The sequence below is a fragment of the Gavia stellata genome, chromosome 3 (assembly GCF_030936135.1).
Source record: "Gavia stellata isolate bGavSte3 chromosome 3, bGavSte3.hap2, whole genome shotgun sequence".
NCBI lineage: Eukaryota > Metazoa > Chordata > Aves > Gaviiformes > Gaviidae > Gavia > Gavia stellata.
This window is the reverse complement of record NC_082596.1, coordinates 24,090,084-24,117,230: the sequence shown is the minus strand read 5'-3', so window position 1 is coordinate 24,117,230 and position 27,147 is coordinate 24,090,084. Positions and strand designations below refer to the sequence as shown.

Below are 27,147 nucleotides of genomic sequence, written 5' to 3'. Positions count from 1 at the left end.
AACCCTGGAAGAAAGGATGGATCATGTCACTAGCCTTAAATATTAGTTAATTTGGGGTTGCTTTCCATTGGGAGCATTCAGATGACTAAGTGCCTTCTAGCTCCATAGGAAGACTCCCATTCTGTTGATGAAAGGTTAGGCTTTTAAACATAGGGAAGATTGTCAACTGACGACATTGTCACCTATGTTCATGTGATACACATAAGTATTTTTGAGATTTAGGAGGCAAGCATCTTCCTAGATTACTCTGTGTTTTAAAGTACAACTGGAAACAAATATGAAGTCAGTCCAGTGACTGAAAAAATCTGATGTTCTGTGAAGCTAACAGCAATAAGTAGACTAAGCATCTTATACGTCTTCTCTATACATCTAGTCATGTAGTCACAGTCAGTCCAGTAGTCCATGTAGTCCAGCCATGTAGTCACATTGACTTCACATTCTAGTTGGCAAGCCTGATACATTCCTACTAAACTTATAATTTAGAGATTGGAAAAAAACAACAAAATATTTTTTGTTTTCTTTAGCTCTGAAGAGCTGATTTCTCAGCTTTGAACCAAACAGTCTAAATAAAGAGTGTAGTGTCTCTTCATCTTCTATGTATCTGAAAGCAAAAGTAAATAAAATCCTTTTTGTACCATAGAAACGGAAAATTGTTTATGTCCTAGAGACTGTAAAAACTAGTATTCAGGCACTGTAAAAGCTAAAAATCATGTATGAATTTGACAAAGGACCTGATATTTTGACATGTTTATAGAAGTTATAACCTCAAGTAATAAATATGGTTTAGAGATAAAATAAATACATTTTAAATAGCCTCTTCTAATTAATAAAAAATTTGCTGAATTGTGTGGTATTTACTTGATCTATTACAATAATTTAAAAGAATATTGTAGTAAACAGTTCTGAAATTTAGTAAATATTTATTCGTAAAAAGGAAAGTGCATTTGCATAAAGTCTAATTTAGCTTTAAAATTATTATTTCTCAACCTGTTATTGCTAAAGTTGACAACAGATCTCTCTTTAAAAGACGTACTTTGAGCACGTACAAGAAACCTCTTAACAGGCAAAGCTATGTTTTGTGAGTTGACCATAGGAAAAGATGTTGCCTAGAGAGCATTTTCTTTGTGCATGGTTTATTTATTACACTTTAGACGTGAAGAGAATATTCTTCTTCTGGATGAGACCTTTTTCTTAATTCAGGATGTGTATTTTTTTATTTTTGTATGTGTCCTCCTGTTTTATGCACCTTGAGATTGCTGGTTTGGTACACTGACATGTGATACTGAAGCATCAGAGCACCTCTTTTTCCTTTGTGTTAAATTCTTCATCTGACTTCTAGTTTCGCTCCCTATGTGGTATTAAATTTACGTGGTGCCACAGTAGTTGGCTGCAGAGAATTATTTTGTGATTTTTTTTCCCCAGTCTATTTTCTATTTGATAGCCCCAAATTAAGGTCTTTGTCATTGAACATGACAGTACCGTGATTTGGAACCATTCTTACATTGAAGAGCATCTCCTTATATCAGTCCACTATCTTGTGACTTTGTTTTCTTTCACTAGAGCATCCTTTTTTGGGCATCTTGTTAGGAGTTGAATAGGTACAAAAACTCTCTCTGCATCCTTGATGAATTATGTACTCTGTTCTCAGCTGGTCTTGACCATGTATCATGGTTTCTCTGAAGTAATGGGCTTTCTGCCCTTAAATAAATGGAGCTGTCATCATAATGACTGATTTGCAGCTTTCCAAAACAAATAGGGGTTGATAACACTCTTTGAATTTCTCTTGTTGATTTTCTAAATGTGTTTTATGAAATGGACATCTTCAAATAAAACCGGATTCTTTGTCTTTACCTTTTTACTTTTTCTTGAATTATTCCGTGTGGAATAATGAAATATTTGTTTGATGTTACAGATAATTCTTCAACATATATGTTAAAGTTTCATGGCTTTTCACAGAGAACAATGAGTAAGGTCTTAGATTTGCATTTTGCAGTTTCTGATTTGTTGAGAAGCAGAGCTTATTGGGTAGGAGACAATTGGAGCTCTTTGCTACTCAAGCAATCAGTTGTGCTTGCTGTTGTATTTTCAGCATTCCTGGTATTGCTTTCTGCTCTCCTCTGCCACTGAGGCTCTGAGATAATTGAGGTGCTATCTGTTGGTTAATGCTTACTGGCTGCTCTGTGTCCTCACTCACTTGGCCTTTATGCCATATATGAATTCGCACCTATCCAAATCTTAATTTGTAGTCAACTCTGTGACTAGAATTTTACTGTAATAGATAGTTTCTTTGCCATTGTAGCCTTGAATAATTGACTGTGTCTGTTATCCTTAAGGTTAGAAGCCTTATTGATGAGGTCTTATATGAGGACATTTGGCCACCTTGTTATCCACTATAATAGTTATTCTGTATTCCTTGATCCTTTTTCCAGTGTGCTTGTTCATTTGCTATTTTTGATTTTTAGAATTGTAAACTCTCTGAAGAAGGGGCTCTCATTTATAATTAGTTTGTATAGCGTTTAGCACAATGGGGCCCAATGCACTGTGGCTTTTAGGCTCTATTGCAAGCTAACGATATGAAAATTTAGATCATGTTAAAAGAAACTGCATTGAAAATTAACTCTAGCATTTGTAGTGCATATCCTGAAGTTAAGAAAAACCCTCAATTACAGTGTCAATATAAATGTTGACCAGTAAATATTTTTTCATTTTTTATGAACAAAGACCACTCCTAAGCAGTCAGACATCAGAGTCATTTGAGAAGTCTGTTCATTATATGTTCTGGCTCAGAACAATCCAGGTCCGATCTCAATCAGCTAAACCAAGAACATGTAATACAAAACAGGTATTTGCTGATCGTGTGTGGCACAAAAGCAAAAAATTATTTAAAATTATAAAAAATTAATCTGTGGAGATTTGGACCATTCCATTTGCCTTCATATGTAGCTAGTCCAGCGTGGATAAAAGAGTTGAAAATATTTCCCAGCTTCATAATAGACGAATTCATTGTGAACCGAACTTAGATATGTTGCTTTTCATTCTGCCACCACTGTTTTTGTGCCATGCTTCTGGAGGATAAATACTTTGTGTAGCTGGAAATTAATTTTAAATGAAAGATGATGTAATCCATTACAAAAAAATGCTTCAAATATTAATTTTGGTGTATTCAATAGCTTTTGGTTTATGACAGTCCATCCATTTTAAGTTCATTATTTTAGTACTAACATGAATGTACAATTTTGTGCATGGTGTTTATTCAGTCCAGAAATATTTAGGCCATTAACATAACCTGACAGCTAAACAAGTTAATTATGAGTATTCTTATTTTCAGGGGGACTCCAAATGCTGTAAATGTTTCCTGTTTAATACAGGATTGCTTCTGTGTGCTTCATCTTCAGGAAATTTTCTCCTGTATAGAGGAAATGACATTCGCATTTAATGACATTCACATTTGCATCACACTTTATCTGCCTTTCTTGCTTTTTCTTTGTCTCTAGCAGTTGGGATGCTTTCCAAGAGTGTTTTGCTGTAGAATTTTTTCTAAAAACTTGTCCTATAACCTGTTTGTCTGTGACATTTAAAACTGTTTTTTCATTTTTTTTAATGTAGAAGGTATATGGAGTATTCTCTGTTTTGGTGGATGTAAAACAAAAGTATTTTAGCATATATCCTAAGGAAATTATTATCATATACTGCTGTCTTCACTCATCTGCCCAGCTAGCCTTTTACCCTCATCCTCCTTACCAAATAGACTTTAAACCTTTTTGGCATATTTGTCACTGCCAGATTGGATGGATGGATGGATGGATGGATGGATGGATGGATGGATGGAAGTCTCAAATATAAATAATTTACTTCAAATTTTATAAAAATGTCTGTGTGGGTAGAATTGATTTATCCTATCATTGTTCCCACTGTGGAGTATGAACTTATTATTAAATGCAGGATTTCAAAACAGAGACCACAGCTAGGAAGGATGCACTTGTAGCTTTTGTCTGTTAGGCACTAAAGAATCTATTGTTTTTAAAAATCTTATTCTTTCCCATCCTGTTTGGTTTGATTTCAGTAATGTTTTGTGCATTAAAAAAAAATCATTTCTGTAATTTGGAACAACCTGGAGTTCATTCATACTCAATCAACTTCAGAAGTTTAGTTTGAGTCAATTGGAGGTATGTCTCCAATATATAAGAAAAAATTCTGTTGGACAGATGAGCACATCAAGTTAAGGGAAGGTGGAAACCCAGTATCTTAATTGATAGTATAAAAACACAGATTTGCCTTTGTGTGACTGGTAGTATCTCAAGAGTCAGGCTTTCAGCTGAAATCTATATTTGAATACCGTGGTGGTAATGTGTTAGGCATAAAGGTGAATAAGGAAATTATGTATGTTAATATCTGATACCCTTATTGTATGATTTTTTCCTAATTAACAATAGTAATGAAAACTGAATGATCTGAACTCTCTATAAAGGCTTTTTGATATTATATTTAAATAAAACCTTTTTGAGAATGATTTATAAACTTTTATCCCTCCTATGTTGTATTTGAGGAGCATTTTGAAGTGTGCAACATTACTCGTTTGTTAGCTGCATGTTCTAATTTTAACATGCAAGCATTTTGATTTGGTCATGGAAAATCAATGTATCAGTATTGTAATAGCCAGTATTTAAAGAGTTAATTTCAAGGTGAACTCTGTACCATTCTGACACTACAGAACAGGGATTAACAATGTGCCCAGCAAGGAGGAATAAGATTTCACAGTAACGTATTCTCAGTAATAATTGCAAGTTACGTGTAAGTAGGAATTTTTCTGTGTTCGTGGAAGTGTTTTCTGAGGCAAATAAATCTTTGTAACATTAAGATGCCTGGAGGATTTGGTACTGTTTTCTTTGACTGTACACCCCTCTTTTGCCAGGACGATAGTTTCTTCTGATGATGCAAGCTCTAACTCAGCTCATTAACTTCCTTGTAGAAATTGGCGTGCCAGTAAGAGGAGAGGCGGCTACTGAGGAGGCAGAAATGGGGAACGCGCAGAGAAAGTTTCATAGCAAAGGAGGTGGCAGTAAGGCGGAAGACAGAGAGACACAGAAGCAGAAGGAATCCACTGAGAGCAGATTAAAAAAAGGTACATCAGAGAAAAAACCACAAAAGCATTTATCGGACCATGAAGGTGAAGTTAATGGCTATTTACACAGTGATCAAAAGAGTGAAAGTCCTGAAGCTGAGAAGATCTCCAGATCAAATGGAGCAGGGTCTCAGTCAGCTGGTGGTGGCAGTTCTACTTCACTTCCTCCTACTGCAGCAAAACTAAAAAGTGAAGGAAACGAGTTATTTAAGAGTGGACAGTTTGGTGAAGCTGTGCTCAAATACTCGGAAGCAATTGAATATGTCATTGGTCTAGGTGAGTGCAATACCTTATACTTAAATCTAGGATTATTGTTTAGATTATTTAAAGGAACTGCAAATGAACTAACCTAGCCTATCCCTGGATTTTTGGCAGTAGTTACTGTGCAGTAAATTCTTTGTCATTGTCAGTAGAGGATAATTCATGTGATATAAAATATAGGAAGATGAGTGAAGTAATCTTTTAACTTCCTTGGAGCAGAGCTGTTTGCTTTTATTTATGTGTTTGAATGATTACATATTCTAGGTGACATGATAAAGGAAAGCTCCTTACAGCTTTGCATTGTCAGCAAACTGCATCCCTGCAGTGCACCTTACAGCATGCAAGTCTTTAATTCTTGAATGTCATTTTAGTAATGGTCTTTGATTTTAATTGTAACTTCTTTTAGGAGAACAAAGTCCAGATGATTTAAGCATCTTGTACTCAAACAGAGCAGCATGTTACCTCAAAGAAGGCAACTGCAGTGACTGCGTTCAGGATTGTAACAGGTAAATTGCAACCTCCCATGTAGAGCAACAACATTCCTGATGATGATTAAACATTTTAACTGATACACTGTTATTGCAGTTTGACTTAGAACAATCTTCAATAAAGTCTGATACCCTGGCTAAATGACAGATATCTTTGTCAGTTATGTAAACAACCCCATGGAACCTAGGAAAGGAGTAACTTTTAACTTGCTGTCTTACGGTGTGAAGGGAGTTGTTAGGCTTCTTGTGTATGCAGAAATGCATAGCAGGGTTAAAATTTTTAATATAAAAGCAGGCATACTTCAATGATGCTCTGTAGTAACTCACATGTAAAAGCTTTGTTAAGCCAGAAGCTTATCACAGTGTGGGAAAGTGCTTTCAAGCATGTGTATATGTGTCTGTTCTCTGTGTTTGGTTTGTTGTTTTGTTTTGTTTTTTTTAAATATATACTTGGCATAGTTATAAACAGTAATTACAGCTGTTCAGGAACTCAGCTAAAATCCTTTCTGCTTATTGTGGCTTTTAAGGATACAGGAGTTAGGATCAGACACCTTTAGTAACTTCTCAACACTGCCTTTCACTAAATGAATACTGTATTTCTACGTGTCTTTTTTATATTTTCATAGATAGGGTGAGTAAGACTGAGGCTTAAGGTGCAAAAAAGGATCCCAAGACAGTTAGAAATCATATTAATTAATCAGTTGGGTTTTTTACAACTTTTTTTACAACCCAACTGTTAAAAAAGCCCTAAAACTAAAAATAAAATACGTGTGTAACTTTGTATTAACCAAATATTTGAGTTACTGTATATATTCTACCTGACAGAAAAGTTTTCTAAAAATGTCATCTGAAAAAATTGACTTGTTAACAATATTTTGTTAAAACAGATGCAGGACCATAGACAGCTGGCTGATAAAGCAAGATGGCATACTTAACAGCCATCACATTTTTCTGTTCAGGAGGTCTGAAGTATGTAAGACTTCAACTGAAATCAGTAACACATAGGTTTTGGGGTTTGTATTCTTAGCAATTGGAAGCTTATTTTCTTACTACTTAATGATAGTCTCCTTAATGTCGTGCATATTTCCTGCCTACGCAAGGACCCATGATGCTTAGTAAACACAACAGAGGTGGAAATAATTTAGAGACTGGGAAGCAGAACTGCAAAACTGCAAACACACATGAATTAGGCAATGTCAATTAAATCTTCTCTAGGCAACACAACATAAAGGATGATGATCTATGAATAGGTTACTTGATTTCAAAGTAAAAATGGTGTAGTGCTTGTATTCATGATATAAAAATAAGTTTTGAATGTTTATCTTGTATTAAGTTTTAGCTATTTAGGGCTTAGAAGTGTATCAAAAACTCTGTTGGATCTCTCTTTGTCTCAAGACTCTGATATGGAATGCTTTTGATTCTTGTTACAGAGAGTGAGATAGGGCTCCTGTGCACTATTGTTACTTTATTTCGTATTGTGGTATGGTTTGGTTCCTGGCTGTATTATCTTTGCATTCTACCCTGGAAATGTAGTTTTCTATTCCCACCGATGTTATTCTTCAAGCAGTGTCATCTTCCCCTGAATTTATTTATGGTTTTTTTCCCCTTCATTCCTGATGTTAGGAACCTGAAATTGCATTAATATTCTTCTAAGTTACAGAATGTCAGGCATTTTTGCAGAGGTTTTGTAGGGGCTATGATGTTGTGTGCTGTTGTATATTTCAAATGCATTCAGCAACATAAAGAGAAATGGAATGTTGGAAATATTTGTGAAATGGAAATTGGAAATGTTTATTCTAGAAATCATTGTTTCTCTAGCTTTAGGAGGAGTAATGGTGCAAAGCCAATTTACAGCAAAGAAGGCCAACAGCCTCCTGGGCTTATAAACAGGAGCACAGCCAGTGGATTGAGGGAAGTGATTATCCCCTTGTACTCAGCACTTGTTAGACAACATCTATGATAACTGTGTTGGTTTTCAGCTTCCCCAGTACAAGAAAGACAGTGATCAACGGGAGTGAGTTCAGTGAAGTGTCACAGGTGGTTGTGAACTCTGGAGCACTTGCCTGGAGGGGAGAAGCTGAGGGAGCTTGGTTTGTTCAGCTTAGAGGAAAATGGCTTCCAGGGGTCCCAACAGCAGCCTGCCAGTACCTATGAGGAGATTATCCAGAGGATGGATCCTGGCTCTTTCTGGCAGTGCACTGTGGGAGGACAAGAGAGAACAGGCAAAAATTGAACTACGCAAGGTTCGGACTGTGTATTACGAGAAACCTTTTCCCCATGAACAGTGGGGGGCATTGCAACAGGTTGCCCAGAGATGTTGTGCAGAGATTCCCTTAGATGTTTTCAAGGCCAAACTGGATAAAGGCCTGAGCAATCTTGTCTGATCTCAGAGCTGACCTTGCCTGTAGCAGAAGGTTGGACTAGGGACCTCTCAGCCTGAATTACTTTATGATTCCATGAAACCTAATTGGCTAGACTTATCTTAATTTCAGTATTTCAAAGTTTATCTCATTCTCTTTAGCAAGAATCATTGATTTATAAAAGGTAGTCTTTAATAAATAAAGTCTTTGTGGACTGCTTCTCCATATTGCTGGAAAAGTGCATGGTGATGGAAGGAGTTCTGATTGCACAGTGTCAGGGGTTGAGCTCCGTGTTGACAATCAGAAGAGCAAACAGACAAAAGATGGCAAAAACCTAAAAGCCAAAAAAAGACTTGTATATTCATGTCTTGCTAAATGTATTTTTCACATGCATACTTCCATGTAGGGAAGAAGAACTGAAAATCATGCAGGCAAAAGCACCATATACTTGAAATCCCCATAGATCTAGGCATGACTTAAGAAAAATAGCTTTTGCTTTTAAACAGCTGCCATTACATTAATCTTTTCTTGGTGATGAAAGTAGCTTCCCAGATGGAATATAGGGATTTGAGTAGAGTAAGTTGTAGTACAAGCACTAACAATTTCATAACTGCATGTCATTTAGGGTATTAATATAAACCACTCAGTTGCATTTTCCTGGGTTGTTACGTATAGTTGTACATATCATAAAATAGTTTTATTAATATTATTTCAGTTATTCTGTTTCAACCCTGCATTTTCTTTTGTTTTCTCCAGAGCTCTGGAGCTTCAGCCATTTTCCCTTAAGCCTCTTCTACGACGAGCAATGGCAAATGAGTCTATGGAGCGGTATCGACAGGCATACATTGATTATAAAACAGTCCTACAAATAGACAGCAGCATCCAAGCAGCAAATGATAGTGCTAATAGGTAACTGCACTTAACAAATTTTCTACTCATATCAGTCCAAATAGAAAAATATAACTCCATTTTGTTTGTTTTACATGCTCCCTCTGTTCTGTATCACTCAGAGGCAGGGTTGTCACAACTGGTGCGTTACAACTAGAGGACTGTCTGTTTCATTCAGTTCTTTTCCCCTAGCTTCACAGTTATCCTCTGCCAGCGGCAGGTCACTTTCTGTTTTAAAAATGTGGTATTTTAAAGGCTTTTTTTACTGGTGCTTCAACATGTTTTCTTTCCTAACTTGTATTTGATACCATGTAAAATAATACTTTAAGGTCCATACCTTTTCTTTGACATTTCTGTTTCTTTTTCATATTAGTACTCTTCCTGTGGCAGTTGAAGATTTATGTTAAGTGTGAATCCTTCGGTATGCTGCAGTTGTATAAACACTGAAGTAGCTTGATACAGTGGTTAGCTACAAAGCTTAGAGGTGTAAAAAATATAATTGAATATTTTAACTTAAGTGTTAATACTCCAACGCTAATTCTTACTGCCAAGAGAGACATCTCAATATCTAGAATTACATTTTAATAGTGTAAAATTAGTGTATACACACTATTGTAATTGTGTTCTCATTAACATATAATAAGTACTTAAGCACGGGAATGATTTTCCATTCCCTTTTCTTTCCTTTTTTTTTTTTAATGGGCAAAAAAAGTATTTATGGAAGTAGGACAACCATTAACCATTGAGCAGGAACCCACATGCATGTGACTTTTAACAGTGGAATCTAGTACCTTTTTTTCCTTTTTAAGGCAAGGCCATGAGCACTTACATTATTAGTTCATTAAAAAGTCCATAATATCCTTAAATTCTGCTTACTTGACCAGAGGTGGCCAAAGGAGATCACGACACTATCATCTCCTCTTAGAAGTCTTATTTTTGATAACACAACAAATTGTTACTGATCTCCTGTATCTACGCTGACAATAGAGCACTTGGATTGGTGAGATAACTGCTCGTCCTGGTATCTGTCTGATTATTATACTTTTTTAAATCTTCTTGGCTTATTTTATCTGCAGATACTCTTTTCATATTTCTCCTTGACTTGTAACTTGCTTAGTAATAAGCTTATTTCCTTTTTTTCCCTTAACACTCTTCCTTTTCTCCTCTCTAGGCCTTCCTTATGTTTTTAGCTTCACTGCTCATTACTCTTTCCTCCCTGGCAACCCATCACCTTATTTCAGCTGCTTCTTCCTTCTCTTCTGCTGGTAATTCATTTTTGCTTGCAAATTCTTAGTTTCTAAAGCATAGACCTCCTGCGTAATTGAACTTTTACTATAATTTATTTTTTAATATTTTATTGTTTATGAATTAAACTCAAATTGTTTCTCAAAGTATTAATTTTCATTTCCAAAGTAAGAGACCTTTTTAAAAATTAATTTCAACAGAAAATGATAGTTACTCTACTGCCTTTTAACTTAAATTACATTTTGGGGTTGTCCCTTTAATATTTTTTTTTATATTAGGAATATCAGGTCTTAACAACCTGCTTTTATTGGAGAATTTCTTTGTTTTTAAGTTCCTGCAGGAAATTAGATGGTGATGCTGTAGGAAGCTGAGAGGAAAAACTCATCCTCCTACTTGTGTCTGAGGGTGGGTTTGATAAATCGTTTTAAGGCTTGTCCTTCTCTGTTTACCTAACTGAGAAGGCTTTCCAAAAATCTTAGAATTGAACAGGTGTTCAGTCTGATATTTCTAATAATTCTCACATAAACGACAAGTAGAATTTTTAATATAAAGCTTTTACCTGATAATATAAAGTCTTTACCTGATTATTTTGCAATCAAAAGGAAATAATTAAGAATGTAAGTACATATTTTTATGAAAAGTCAACTGAAAACAAGTATAAAACAGTTATTTAACCGTTTATTGTGTTGATTAGATGATGTTGAATTGTGTCTTTTATTGGTTATCTTGAGGTGGGTTTTAGATAAATTGGAAGGACTATTTCTTGTAATGGTGTGTGCCAAGTCACAGGAAAATGCGTTTCAAGCACACTTTTAATTAGTGGTGTTTTCCTGGCTTTGTGAACATCTATGAATTTCCTACTTTGTGTATTTGAATTTCCTCTTGAGTGTTTTATTATTTGCTTTTCACTGTTAGAAATGAAGAAGCTCTAACGTGGGGCAATATGTTTATGCATTTCCATTTACTAAATTGAAGTTTCATTCCAGTTGTCTCAACTCCTTTAATATCACTTAGCAAATTGCATTAGATAGCTTAGGAGCTCTTATTACAAAGTCCCATATGAGTATTGTACTGTACAAATAAATTTGTGAAAAACTCCAAAACTCCAAGATTGTTGGGTCAAGCGACGGTATTGGTGGTGGGGAACGAGTGTATTTGTCCCAGCTTTTTCATGAGATACCTGTGCTTTTTAAACTAACCATAGCACACAGGTATGCATTTTTGCAAAAGACTATTCTTAGATTATTATATTACAAGAAGTTGATTGATCATCAAAGACTGCGGGATTCTTTTTGTTGATTTTGACAAATTAGATAAGGTTTTTTGTCCAACTTTTTAAGCCCATTATGATAATAGAGAAAAATTAAACAGGAAGTCAATGGGACCATGGTTTACTGTAGAATTATTCTGTTACTTGCTATGGGAAATACCTAAATGTAATGAATTGACTTTTTTATATCAAGTGTACAGTTTTGGTCTCTAATAAAATAACCTGAGTAAATCTTAGGGCTGATTAATTTATGAAAGTGTGCCACATTTTTATTAACAATTGAATTTAGACTATCATTAAAAACCTTAAAGTTTTAGTAAAGTTAGAGCAAAACAGAACTTGGATAAGCTGCTTTGTTGGTAAGTCCTATAAAATACTGCGTAGTAATGATACAGGTGGGCATATGCAGCTAACACACAGAAAAATAGTCTTCTGGTTCACTTAGAAAACAAGCAACTAGATAATACTACAAAATGTGATATTCTGTGGATGAAGAAACTTATTTTCAATTAAAAAATATAAGAAATGGTATGTTTCATGCAGCATTATGTAATACATAAAGTCACACCTTATATAGCTCTACAAACAGCCTTTTTAGTTCTTTAAACTATTTTTTATCGTTCTTTAAAATATTTTGGTAATTCCTGTTTTACCATAAAGAAGATTAGAACAGCTACTGCTTCTTGTATCAGTTTTTCTACCAGATCCTAATGGGAAAAGAATTTGGTACTGAGTGCTCTGACTCTGTTGCCATAGTATTATACTGAGGCCTTTTTTTTGTTTTATAGCTGTTATTCAAGTATTTAAAAAGAACAAAACTAAGCAAGAAAACTTGATTGGGTAATTTATGCTCATTCTCTCTCATTCTTCATGTCACATTCAAGGTTCTTAATTTATTTATTCTTTTGGATGTGTATTCATGTAGTATTCTTTTACACCTGTGTTAGATGGAAATGCAGCTAATATACAAATTTCAGGTTTATTGGCTATAGTATCAATGTGACTTGCTTTACTACTCAATTCAGAATTTTCCTTTGTTAAAGTAGATACTAGACATACCACCAGTTGAACTTGACTCTTAAGATCATTTTGAGATTAGAAGACGTAATCTCACTATTATTCGCATTCTTGTAATAGATTAATATTTGTTTGTTTGTTTTTAAAAAACACTACAAAAATTGTAATGGACCCATGAAGTCTTGTATGGCTTTACTCATTATGTTTACTTGGGTCTTTCTCCAAAATTTATCACAGCAATGGGAAACTCCCACTTGAATGGATTTTGGGTTGAACCTGTCATGTATGGAAATAGCTGACCTATATATATATGTGTTGGTTTAAGAAAGACTAAACAGTTTTTATATATTTTCTTTGCATTTTTAAATGGGGATAAAGAATGACTGATAGACAAATTTCTGACTGTTCTATAAAATGGAACTTAATACCTACTTTGTGACCTGCATTGGTTATTTAGAGAATTGTTGTGTAAGAGGTTTCATTTGACATCGGCAAATTTCGGTACCATACTTTGTCTGAGGATATTGTAATCTACACTTGTGACAAATAACAACTATGAACAGCTGAGAAAAGTAAACAAAATAAATACATCTCTTTTTTTTCTATTTCTTTATTGCTTGTGGTAGGCAGCATTTAGAGCTTAGTTGCAAAATCGGTAATTTGCTTAAATGCTGAAGTCAGCTTCTTGTCTTCTAAATGCTAGCATAAATACTCTAAAAAGTGGAAAAAGGCTAAATCTTAAATGAGTGCAATACCATTGACTGCTGTGACAATCTTTTTTTAAATTAGTCTTAAGGATAATTGTTCAGTTGTTTTTTGAAAAATTGGAATGTTGCATTATTTAATTTGGGTGTAAGTTATTAAAGCATGAGTTAAATATATGAAAAGTCATGTTGGTGGGGCTTTTCTCTTTCAGAATAACAAAGACTTTAATAGATCAGGATGGTCCCAGTTGGAGGGAGAAACTGTCACCAATTCCAGTTGTCCCAGTTGCTGCTCAGCTACACAGGTGGGATGGAGGAAACTTTACTTCAGAGAGTAAGCCAAGTACTACAGATATCAACAGAGAAGAACAGCTGCAGATGAATCGTATGTATAGTAATGCAAATATATATACAAGAAAGAAAATAATTTTAATTGAAAAATGGAATACAGTTTAATAATGTCAAAGAAATGTCTTTAGAAAATATTTATCAGAGACTTTTGTGAAAATCCAAGTTAGATGATGGTCATTTACATGATTGGGTTTAATGTGCTTTGTGGAGCCACAGTTATGATAAATTTTTTTAAGCCAGTGATGTAGTTTGCAGCATGTAATTTCTGAAGTTACATAAAATAAAAGAAAATGTAGCAGAAAAACTCATCAGCAGTATAATGAGTCCTGTCACAAATATTGGTGGTTTCCTTGACATATTACAGTTATAACACAGTTTTCCCCTCAAAAAACACCACCCAAACAAACACCGAACCTTAGTAACATAATCAGCTGCATAATCTGTAGCTGTCATTTAATTGTTCACCTGTCATTTAATTGTTCGTGAAAGCGTTACTCAGCTCTTCAGAATAAAAAGAGTAGATTTCTAGGTGGCCAGTAGTTAGTGAAATGGGCTATAGAAGAACACTTCTGGTTTTTGGGTTTTTTTGTTTTTTTACAACGGAGTCTAACTTTGACAGTGCCCATTTAGTAGTCACCCTTCAAATATGTTAGTACTGGACTTGTTTACACATAAGCACTGAGTGCTTAACTCCTTTAGGACTCTTTCTTCCTCCTGTTTTTTTTCTCTTTCATTGCAGTTTCCATTTTTCTCCTCCAGTAAATCAGGTGAAGGAACCTTTCTGATTCAGTTTTTATTGACATTAAACATTCTTTTTGCAAAGGCCTTAACTGTATCGTTTTTGACTCTTACTTGACCATTAGTTGGTTCCCCTTTGAGTTTATTTAAATATAAAGAAAAGTAGTGCTGAAGATAATCTCCCCTTGATTAACACAGGGGAGGCAACAATGCATAACTGGGTTGCTGGCCAAATATGTAGCAGTGATAGGGTTATCTGTCCATAATGCATTACTGCATTAATGCATGTCCTCAAATAATCTGCACTCTTGATCACTACAGAACTGTAGTGATTTAATGACTTTAAAGATGATCTTTCAGAGAGCATTGAATTTATTTGTACCTGATGTAAAACAACAGACAACTTACAAATGCATGTGTTTATGAGAATTGGGCATTTTTCTTTAGAATAAGACATGGTTCTAGAAACTTGTAATAGTGTGGTTTATATACGATTTGAGTAACAGTGCATACTAAACTGCAGTAATGCTGCAGAAATTTGTTTTTCATTTAAGAAACATGAGGCATGTTGCTGTATATTTTAAGATCAATTAGATTAATAAAAATTTTACTCTACTTTTTAAAATGTCCAATGACATAAGTATTTTCATTATAGTTGTTGTCAGTGCATGTCATTACTGATTCATCACTCTTAAGGGTTGGGCAGCAATTGGGTTTAACCTTTGTTTATTTAAAATGCAGTAGAAAACGGATGTTTTGCACAATTGTTGCTATTAAACATAAATGCTTAGCGTGAAAAGTGCTTTTTGTTGTACTGATTGTACTCCAGGCTTTTTCTGTTATTATGGTATACAACTTGTTGGGTTTTTATTTCATTTTATAACCAACCTATTTAATCTAATCCTTTTAAGTAGTAACTTTGGATCTATATAACCTTATGTAACTTTGTTAAGAGAGATAATTTGAAGTTCATTGTAGTGAAAAGTAGACAGATAAGCAACTCCTGAGAGCACTAGTGATCATGTTTAGCCTGTTAGGAAATTTAACAAAACTGGCCATCACTGTCTTCGTGAAGTGTGCTCTGTGTCATTTTGATGCAAAACATGTCTCAGTCTATTTCAAATAGAGTGGGCTTTGGTTAGGTTTTGGTTTTAGAAATATTAAATTAAGCCTGTATAACCATTTTCTTCACTGAAGGCTGACTCTAAGGTTGTGGTTGCCGTCTGAGGCCTGTACTAAATCAGTGGGACCTGACAGTGATACTGGTGCCAGAAGCGTGCCAGCAATAATGTTCAGTCAGTAGTTAAACCTTACTGTTGGCTGACACTTTTGCAGCAATTGTCTGTTGGTTTTTGTGTCTTACAACTTGAATTATAATTTGGTTACATTTTTTGCATAAGTCTGTTTTGGTTTCACGTTGTTACTTAATTTCTTCTCGAAGTCTACATGTAGTTTTCTGGCGTAGGAGACTGCCATGTTTTTATAAAAGAACTCAGTGAGTTTATTGGTTAAAATTACCTGGTTTTATGCAGTGTTTAAAACCTGAAGCTTGACAAGGGACTTGTATTCATCAGCAAGGTACAAAAAGTAGACTTTTCCATTATGATTTACTTAGAGCTATGTTACTAGTTATTGTTTGCTCACAAGAGACATGAAAATGCAGTCAGGATTGGTTTTCCACTGCAACATAGCTAAACATTGTAGTCTAACCCAGAAGCATATGCAACAAATTATGTGGAGTTTAGAAGGAAAGACAATTATGGAAGAACAAAATACTAATTAAAAAAAGTATAGTTAGGTCTTTTCAGGTTCCTCAAAGCATCTTTTCTAAACAGTTATGAACAGAATATTACTGATGTATCACTAACCCCCACTGACGTGATGATTTGTCATGGTCAGTTTAGCATAGTAATTGTGATAGATAGTTGTTTGCAGAAAGAATATTAGATCAAATTATGGCTGCCTTGGTGTAGCTTGGTGGAAGCTGTGGAAGGCCTTTAATCCTGCTGATTAAATCTCCACCATGGTAAATAAAACTGGTATCTCAGTGGAAATATATATTCCCTCTCTACCACACAGAAGGGGTAGACAGAAGGAGGTGAAAGTGTACAGCTGTCTGCTGCATTCCTATTATTTTCAGCAAAATAGTTACCCTGGTTCATGGGGAAGTATGCGTTGTACCAAATGTATATATGGTAGTTTATGCCTTTCGTAGAGCAGCAGAGAGATCTGGGACCAAAACGGCAACGTGCAGACCGATAAAGATACTCCAGATGCCAGGCATTTATTCTTAGTCTGGGTAGATTATTCAGCTACCCTTAATGAACTGACCTTCTTATGTAACGCTGTGATCCTTTTGTAATGTAGGTGAGAAAGCTGAGGAGACATTCAAGACATTAAAAAATGAAGGGAATGATTTTGTAAAAAAGGGTAAATATGAAGAAGCTGTAAATAAATACAGCGAATGCATGAAGTTAAATACCAAGGAATGTACAATCTACACTAACAGGTAAAGATCCAAAATCTAACCCCGCTTTGTGGGATAACAATAGTTATATTTTCTCACTGCAAATAGAGATTTTTGCATCACTTCAGTTACTGTTGTAAAAAAAATGGGGTTTTTTTCCTACTTGATGAGTGTTTTTAACAACAAAATATTTTCTTTTTGTAAAACCGCATTATTTTCCAAGGGGAGCAAGTATTAATGTCACTGATATGTATATCTTTAAATCTTTGTATCAATAGAGTAAGGAATAGTAAAAGTTATTATCATAGCATTTTGCAGCATTTTTTGAGAATACCGGTATGATTTTAATTAAAAACTAACGTGCAGTAGCAGTATCACAGATATGAAGAGTAATAGTTTAGAGAAAATGTACATTTTGAGAAAATAAAAGTAGGACCATGGTCATACAACAGCATTATTTTAAAAGTCGACCGAATTCTGTAGCATAATTCTTTATGCTGTAATCTTATCAGCTTTCATGAACTAAGAAGGATTTGATTAGGCCAGTACTCAAATCGGAGGCTTCCAAGTAATAATCAGATGCAGAAAGCAGTATTGCTTATTTAATCTAGAGCACTTTTTCACCCAGAATGGCTGTATAAAATCCATACTATATCCACTACCATACTATCATATTGTACTAACATAAGCTCTACTTTTAAAATACTTGCATATCTGCCTAACTTCAAGCATTACTCATACTTGAATTTTGACTTTTATTGCAGGAATTGGCCCTGTCTAAATCCATCTGGTGATGTTATTAATATTTATTAGTTTTGATGTACTTTAAAAAATACCACATTGAAACTGAATTGTGTGAAGTATTGTAATTAACATTTATGAGTCAGATACTGTTGGCACTACAGCACTTTAGAATTTACTTATATTGCAGTGTATTCTGTTTTTCTGTGTTAGAGCTCTCTGTTACTTGAAACTGTATAAATATGAAGAGGCTAAGCAGGATTGTGATCATGTTCTTCAGATAGAAGATTCTAATATTAAAGCTTTTTATAGAAGAGCACTAGCGTACAAAGGATTACAGGTGAGGAAAAAGAACATGGCAGGTATTCTTAAGCACTTCTAAACTTGCTTATCCTCTTCAAAGGCAATCAGGTAGTTGCAGTCGATGGGTGAATACTAAAAAAGTATGCAGTGCTGATCATTTATTACTTTGTCGAGTATTAGGCATACATAAAATATTACATAAATATTTTTGCAACATAAAAAACTGCATGTTGGCTTGTAATAATCTGAGAAAATACAAGAATATTGGAAGAAAGGAGATTTGACTAGAGATTGGTTAAGCAAGTTTCAACTCTGTTCTAATGTTCTAATATTCTTCTGGGTATCCCAGTCTGTTTTTTTCTGTCAATGTGTTTACTATGTCTTTGCTGATGACAAATGGATTCTCTCCAAGTCTGTCTTCATCTGTCTAAACTAAAATCTTAAGCTGCCTTTTGGCATCTGCTCATATTTGAGTGCTTGTCATTTTAAACCAGGGTTTTAATTATCTTCGTTCTCTCTGTCTTCCTTCTCCAAACACATTACAAACCTTTGTCAGTAATCTACTTTCTCACTCTGTGGGGACTCAACCTTTTCCTTTCCATCTGCATAGGGTTGTTGTTGTCTGTACTGTGCTCATCTTTCTTACACACAGTTTTTTGAGTATCCTTTTATCTGATCTTGATAAATGCAGACTTGTATTACTCATATCCATCCTGAATGTGACTGCAAATCTCATGTTCCCTCACTTGACCCGTGTTATTCCTTTTGTCCATCCCTCTGTTGGTTCCCCTTCTTCAGCGACGTTAATTAGCTTCTACACTTCATAATACACACTCATAGCAATCCTTACCCTACCTGTCAGCTCTTACCTGGTATTGAATGATAAGCTTCTCACTTCTGTTGACTCATGATGGCAGCTATCATCATCTACTTTGTATTAAATTTTACAGGTGTCTTTAAACAAGCATCTTAAGTGCTTTCTCCCATGTTGCTCTTTGTAACTGGAGGTGATCACTCCAAGTGTCCACCAAGTTCCAGCAGTGTCTGTCAAATGCATAGTTACCTCAGACCTCCATTATGTTTGATGCCTTAACAAAAAATTACCTGATCGTCTGTCAGCTTACGAATGACCTGAGGACAACCTGTTTGTGCTTAGCAGTGTACTGTTCTCATCCTGTGTTATAATTGCAAATGCAAGTCTTAGAAAACATGGGATCTTTTTTTTATGATTAATTTGTTCCTCTGTTACAGTAGCTATGAATTTTTGAATGTTTCCTTTGATTAATTTTCAGAGAAGGTGAAAAGTCTTAATTTTGTGTAAAATCTTTTCTGTAACTGTACCAAGCTACTTGGTATTAATCATCTGTAACCTTATGTTGTTGAAGTTGATAAAAAATAGTATAAATATGAGCAAAGGTATATAGTGATTCTACCAGTCAAAAAAAGGGAATTACACACTAGTAAAGAATGACAAGATTTGGTGAAATAACTTCTGCTTTTCTGAATATCCTAGAAAAAAATACTATTTTCTATTACTGAAGACATAACCTGAAACGTACTGTTTATGGATTCCTTCAGAACAGTCTGAGCTGGGGACTCCCAAAATGTTTTGTTGTGGTTGGATTTAATGCCTTCATTATTGTGAATTCCAGGGATGTGAGTGATTCATAAAACCAGAGAGAGCAACAGAAATTATTTGAGGTTGACAAATGACTCTGTCACGAAAGATTTTAAGAGCTAAAAGCATGTAGTTTGGCAAAGACATAACTAAGCTGGGAAGTGTTATTTGTGTATAAATATCCAGTATTTAACCACAAAAGCTGCAGTCGAATTTGATGTAGCAAATGAGGGGGTTTTATAGATTTACTGAGATGTGGTTAAGGGAAGGTCAGGAAAAAATCATGCTGGTGTGATGAATTAGGCTTATAGCATAGGACAGCGGACCCCAGACTGCGTCTTCTACAGCTGATAGTCCGGTCTCTTGCTTTGGGTACAACAACCATGTTGTATGATTTTTGTTGAGAAGTCTTGCAGGTTGCAATTTTGAATCCAGGAGGGCTGGTTGTTTGCTGGCCCATGTGATCATGTTCAGAAGTCTGTTCCAGAATCTTATTTCTCTGTAGTTGTCAGTCTTCACATCTATAATTCAAATGGTTTAGCGTAATCAGTAGCTGTTTTTCGATGAAAGCAATCTGCCTCCTTTCTGCATTCATTTGCTAAGGCTAAATAATTCTAGTTCTCTTACTCTTCTTTCACGATCTGGCAAACTTCAGTTCACTTACAGACTTACTGCAATATCTCTGCAGCTTGAATGCTGGTCATCAGTATTGAACAAAATACTCCACATAGGAAAGAGAATATGAGTGACTTGTACACTAGTGCTTTTATTACAGTTGAGATGCTGAGGAAATATCTCAACTGGTACATGAGGATTTTTTTCATGATAATATTAATAACTTATAGTAACCTTATGATACTGCTTGGGAACAGAAGAAATATTAGGTCCCTCACACAAAGAAATTATGTTGATTACTGTCCACATGGTCTTTTACTGTTTACTCGTAAATTTTGTCCTTATTTTTGATACTCCAGCCCTCAAGGCATCTTGATTTTTCTATGTGATACTCTAGTCTTCCTCAGAATTGATGGTATTAACTTTGTCTCTCCAGAAAATGTAGTCTAAAAAATCATAATGCCTACTGTCAAAATTTGAAATAAAAACGTTAAACAAATGACGAAACTGATGATTGAGGAACTGTGTCCTAATGCCACTCTATCACTGTGTTTGTCCTTCTAATCCTGTTGTTTATCCCAGAGTTCATAATGTAATCCCAATCTTCTCGAGTATAACCAAAAACTTCCCTTCTTAAACTGTAAGAGATGGTCAATTGGATTGAAGCCCAGGAAGATTAGGTATATTTTTAATCTAAGCTTAATTTAACTTTCTTTTATTGGCAAAGCAAGTACGGAAACAGTTGATGGACTCACATTATATTAATCTTGAGTAAGGGTTACACTGTAACCAATTATGCTTAAAAGCAGCAATCTTCAATAATCTATTCTCCGATACAGGGAATATGTTTCTCAGAATAAACAATTTTATATTACATATTTAATACGGAAGTATTTAGTTGCAAAATACTAACTCAAATTCATCCTCAGGTTCCTTTTTTCCCTCTAATGAAGTTACACTGTCTGTATTTAGATTTTTTTTCTACTTGATGTCAAGATTCTAGCATTTTTATTTTTCTTAATTGTGAAAGACAGTATGGTAGTTCTAATTTATTTTTCTAGTGGTATGTTTATGAAAAAAAGTATTTTCCTTTCTACTTACAGAATTATCAAGCCAGTGTTGATGATTTCAACAGAGTACTTCTAATAGATCCAAATGTTCTTGAAGCAAAAAAGGAACTGGAGGAGGTAACCCAACTGCTTGACCTCGACAGCAGTGCTGTAGTTGGCGATCAGCAAAAGCAAAGGAAGAAAATAATCATACAAGAGGTATACCTGTTCATTTTTAAAAGCAGGCAGTGCAGAAGCCACACATTTGAAGAGATAATATTAAAGGTTTTGTTTTGCACTTGTTAGCTCTACACTTTTTTTGGGTGGGGTTGTATTTTTCACGTTATTTTGAAGGCATATTGGAGGATGCTTGCATATGATCTGTTTGGTATCCAGTACATTCTATAGTAAAGCTTGGACTGCTTTGAAGTGTATTCAGAACCACAGCAAAAATGGAAAAAAGTACGTTTAGATGGCACTAAACTTGAGGATATGCTCCGTGTAAACAAAAACTGTTTTACAGAATACAGCTGTCAAATAGCAGCTTTGCTTTTAAAGTCTGCTGCTCAGAAAGTCTCTGGGGCTGCGCTGGCAAAGGTTCATTGTCCACAGGTGTGCTGGCTGTTCTTGTCCTAGTAGTAAAGTTACTGGTCCGAAGAATGAAATCTTGCCTTAAAGAGCCAGGAGTATGGGTAAAATATCTGTAGGATCTTGTAAAAGAAATACATGATGTTATGTACCAGATCAAAATGTTAGCCTTGCAGAATTCTGATACAATTAGGCAATGAAAGGGTTTTCTCAGTCATCTGATACTTTTGGATTGTAACTTTGCTGGTCCTTTAAGAATGTGGGGTGTGTGTGTCCCTTTTCAGTTTAAAATCTATCATTAAAATACATAGTTTACCAGTCTGTACAGTATTATACAGTGATACTGTAATTTGATAATGTAATTTCAAAATGGTGGTATAATGGAAACTGCAGTTATTAATACAGAAACAACTTTTTATTGAAACACTTCACATTGTCACGAGTTCATGAGATTTTATGTAACTGGCATAAGCCGGGTATAGTGTTAGTTAAGCTCTGAGTTGTGACAAACAAAGGGACCTGGAAAGTGTTTAGAGGAGGTTTGGGAAGTGACTGCATTGTTCAGAGACGAGCTAACTGCATTACTGGCAGTGGTAATTTTTCCAGGGGTGGGGCAGGAAGCATTTATGTTTGCTGTCATAATTACAGCTGCCCCCTTAGAGAGCCTTTCCTGTCTTATTTGCTGAGTACAAGGTAGTTCTATGAAAACAGACTGCAAATAAAAGTAAGGAAAATTTGATTAGAAACTGGGATTTATCATTATTACTCCATTTTAATCAAGCTATAATTATAATAAGTCAAGATTTCTCTCTTGATACTAAGGGTTGTTGAAAAGATAGGACAAAATGTCTCTAAGCCCAATGCAGTATTTTCCAAAAATCACTAACCTAGGTTCCAGCACAACACTGTACTATGCAATACAGTATCTTCAGACTTTCCAAAGAACTTTGCATCCATTGAAGACATCCCGTTCAATGACTTTTAGTCAGTTTATACTAATTTCACAACTCTTGATAGCTTGAAATGGATTTTAGCAAATGTAGTTGAACCCATGGTTAATTTTCTAGCAACTGATTCATGAAACTAGATACAGGCTGCAAACTCTGGAGAAATTAAGTGGGTATTCAGGCAGTTAGACCGGTCTGAGCTTTCTCCTTCCACAGGGAGACTCAAAACAGCAACCTGATAGAGCTGCCTTATGCCTGTACTCTCCTGAAAGCACAGCAGTGAAATGAAACATGGGTTTCTGGTGACTTGACTTCAGTTCTGCTTGTCTTCTGCAACTTCACATTTAATATATGTATACAGTCCTCCTTAGCTTTCTCCCAGTGGTCTTCAGTTGTCTTTCTACAGCGGAGTGCCAAGCAGTGAAAGGAAATACACACTTTTGACTACAAACCTTTAAAGATGCATTAGAGAGGTACTATTCTGGGGGGAAGTAGGACATAAAAGAACGTAAGTGCCTTTCTTTTATGAAGAGTAAAATGCTAACTTTAATTTAGTGACATTATTAATTTAGTGACATTATTGATGGATATATGCATGCAGTTTCTGAAGCTTCAGGTTGCCTATATGTCCACATTAAAATGATTTGTTGCCATTTTCTCTGTGAAGGTGACTGAATCTGATGAAGAGGAAGAGAGACAGTTTGCTACATCAGAAAATGTTACGACTGATCATGTTACTTCTAAGGAAGCAGTTCAAGAGTGTGTGCCACTGAAGTCCTCTGAGAAAGTGCACATTTCTGAACCATCTAATGCTTATGACTTCGGTCAGATTATAAATGCAGTGCATACCAATAAGGATAAAGCTGCTTGTGCAGATCTTTTAACAATTACTGATCCCAAAAAATTGCCAATGCTGCTAAGTAACAAACTTGAAGGAGAAATCCTTTCGATCTTTATCCAGTCATTGGAACATTATGTACTTGGAAAAGATCCTGGCCTTGTATATCAGCACCTTTTCTACTTGAGCAAAGCAGAAAGATTTAAGGTAAGAACCTAGGCTGCATGTGTACTTAAGTTGAACAGAAACTTCAGTGAAATTTTCGTATCTTAAAAGGAAATGATACACTGATTTTGTATCTCTGTCAAATACTACAATTTTCAATCAACCTGTGCTGATTATAAAATAATCTGTTTTTCAGGTGGTGCTCGCCCTTCTTAGCAAAAACGAAAAAGAACAGGTTCAGCAACTGTTTGACTTACTTTCAGAAAACCAGAATCCTCAGTACTCTTTGGAAGATCTTGAGAGCCTTAAGAAGGTTTATGAACTTTAAGAAGTTAAAATTTATTAGTTGCATGCATATAGTTCATGTTTATAAGATGGATGTATGAACTCTGCGGACTTGCATGGGTTGAAGTGCGTCTTTACCCAGACTGTTTAAATTTTATTTTGTTTTGACAGCATATGCACATTTAAAACTTGCTGCTCTTTTTTTCTTGTATACATTTTTAATCTCTAGAATTTAATGCATGTCTTTGTGTTTAGTAACAGAGTTCATGTTATTTGGCATACTGATTTTACTTAGACTGTGTTAATTATATATATAAAAATATATTTTACATTATATATATAATGTGAAATATCTTGATGGTACAATAGATAATACACTTTTAGTCATCACTTGTTATATCATTTTGTGAGTTGTATGTTCTTGTGATAAAGAAGTGTCTTCAAGATAAACGGGTCAGTTAGCAATAGCTTTGCTAAAATGAGTTTACAAAAAGTATTAACATTTTTCAGATAAAGTACTACAGGCCATCTGTTTCTTCACTATCCCTGGTCTATACAAAACAGATTTAAATATTTTTGGTGCAATAGAGCTTAGCAGCAAAGGTGAATGAATAATATATTAGCTTGTCATGGAAAACTTTGAATCAAAAAAATTAATTATTAAATACATGGGTATGTTTTTAAAAAGGTTAACAAGTGAGTAATTTTTAGTGCACAGAGAATTATTTTTTTTCTCTGTGTGTGGAAGGACTGCTGGTTTGCATGGCTTTTGAAGTGACAGTGGTAAAGAGGAGAACAAGTGGGTGCACTTAGCAATAAAAATATTTAACTCTGAGTTTTGTAATCAGATTATTTAAAACACCAGCTATTTCTGTTTACAGACATATTTATAAAGCTAAAAGTAAAACCGTTTTGTGGACCAGTATGATTTATTTTTTTTATTTCAGGCAGTACTTACGTTTTATATTTGATTCTGACAAAGCTCCTTTTTTCAAGATGAAGCTTTTCAGTTTTTCGAATAACCCAATGCCTTCTTTGCACATGTGATATAAATGTATATCAAACTCACTAACACTGTAGAAATATAATTAAGAATGTTGTTCTAATGAAAATTTTTCTCAGGTGTATATTAATTAAAAAAATAAAGTTTTTTTTCTTGAAAAATACAATTACGGATTCTCTTTTCTGGTTCTACACTCTTTAGGCTTATAATTCTGACATGTGGATTACGAGTTTTGTTTTGAAGTAGAGTACCAAGAATGAAGCTTTTAATTCCTGAAGCACTGTCAGTACAACTGATGTTTTTTTGTTTTTAAATGTCCTCGTTTTAGGAGATGGTCATGTGTTTACGAGAGCTCTACCACTCCTCTAGTCTGTACATTACCGATTGTACTTAAATGACAAAGTGCCAATTTAATTTTTCAGTCATGGTGTCAAGGCATTCACATTCACTAATTTCTGTGTTAGTGATTTCAATCTTTTTATTTTTTCCGCTGCAGTGGAAGAGAAGATTCGTTGTATGTGTGCAGCTTGCTTACACGGTTTAGAAAACTTAATCGATTTTCATTTAAGTACAAGGGAATAAAGAAGAAACTGAAAGATTTATTGTTTTAATAGCTGAAAGATGAAGTAAAATATATGGGTTTTTTTAAAAAAAAGAAAAAAGCTAGCAATTCTCAAATGTAAGAAAAATGGTCCATGAAGCTGAGCAAAAAAACGAAAGAAGTTGATGCTGTAACACTAGCAGTACTTGCAGTCATTTTCGTGATGTCCCTGCCTCATTCAGATGTCACTGAGATGATTGGCTACTTAGTTCAGACAGTATTTGAGGGGGCCTGACTTACAGGCAGAACAATTTCTACAGACATAGACCTTATAAAAAAATCAAACCAAACAACTTGTTAGGGACTGTACTGCTGATTTGGCCTGAACAGCTCAAGCAAAGGCCACCAGGCTTCAAAACCTGCCCCTTTTGTGGGGCAGCATTAGACCACTGAAAGTCATTTTGGGAGCATGGGGTGTGGAAGGGAATACTTTTAGGTGTTGATTTCCTAAAATCTCTCAGTTGGCAGGTAAGGGCTGCCTAAACATGTCCCTCTTGACTTACTCTGGGGAACCTCCTCAGGGCCAGAAGGAGAAAATTCTGCAGCCCTAACTAGTTGCAGCATAACAGCAAACGCAGGATCACCTGTCAAAGACAATGTCCTTGGCCTGTCCAGCAGAGGAGCCCGCAGCAGCATCCCGTTGGCTTTCAAGTGTGGCACTTGGGATAAGCGGCCACTGACCAAAAGCAGCTCCTCGCTCACCATGGGACCAACCGCGAAATCAGTTCTGCTTCCCCCGCCCCTGTTGTGCTTGCACCTTGCATCGTCCGCAGAAGCCACAGAGCAGTTGACTTGCTGCTTTCCCCATTGCTGAGTCAGGATCTCATCTTTCCCAGGGCAGTCCCTGTCACTGCCACTCCTGGGCTCTTTTTTTCCCCTTGTTTTGAAAAACTCCTGTCTTTTAAATCTGATTGATTGTCTCTGCTTTGCCCTCAGCATTTATCGTGCTCTTTTGTCTCCCTCTGCCCTCCATGCGCACCATCTCTTCTGCTCAGTTGCCAGGTTGAGCTGCTCTGCCAGTTAAAGGTAAGAATATGGCTGTCCACTCAACACTGCAGTGGGTGGCTTTCTGCGTGGCTTCAGTGTAAACACAGGAGCCCAGAAACAATAGAGTAGACAAAAGGGGTGTGTGGGAAATCTGTTTTGTTTTATTGGTATTGGTTTTTACATCCTTTCAAGAATAAAGCATTTTCTCTGTTTTGAAGAGGGCAAGAGAATCTCAAATGGCATACATGGATTTGTGGTGGGGACACCCAAATCGCAGCATAGTGTTGCTCTCTCTGGCTTGTCACTCACCCCCTTAGCATTAACAACCACCTTTAAAAAAAACAAAAAACAAAAAACCCCACAAACAACCCAAAAGCCAACAACAATACAAAAACCTGCTTCAGGAGGAAAACATTGGTTATTCAGGTGATGGGAACAGGCAAGTGAAGTGTGGTCCCAAAGTGGCAATAAGCTGGCCAGCCCCAACACAGCAAAT

General features: G+C 35.4%; 1 protein-coding gene across 1 annotated transcript in view; it reads left to right on the top strand.

Moving 5' to 3' along the window:
- Positions 1 to 24,404, top strand: part of SPAG1 (sperm associated antigen 1) — a 43,208-nt gene extending 18,804 nt beyond the window's left edge. The window contains exons 10-18 of the mRNA XM_059815366.1: positions 4,970 to 5,398; positions 5,790 to 5,889; positions 8,988 to 9,140; positions 13,568 to 13,740; positions 16,812 to 16,953; positions 17,866 to 17,992; positions 21,292 to 21,456; positions 23,440 to 23,817; positions 23,972 to 24,404. Of these exons, the coding sequence (XP_059671349.1) occupies positions 4,970 to 5,398; positions 5,790 to 5,889; positions 8,988 to 9,140; positions 13,568 to 13,740; positions 16,812 to 16,953; positions 17,866 to 17,992; positions 21,292 to 21,456; positions 23,440 to 23,817; positions 23,972 to 24,103 (1,799 nt within the window). The 3' untranslated portion in view covers positions 24,104 to 24,404. The remainder of the gene's footprint in view (positions 1 to 4,969; positions 5,399 to 5,789; positions 5,890 to 8,987; positions 9,141 to 13,567; positions 13,741 to 16,811; positions 16,954 to 17,865; positions 17,993 to 21,291; positions 21,457 to 23,439; positions 23,818 to 23,971) is intronic.
- The last annotated feature ends 2,743 nt before the right edge of the window (positions 24,405 to 27,147 follow it).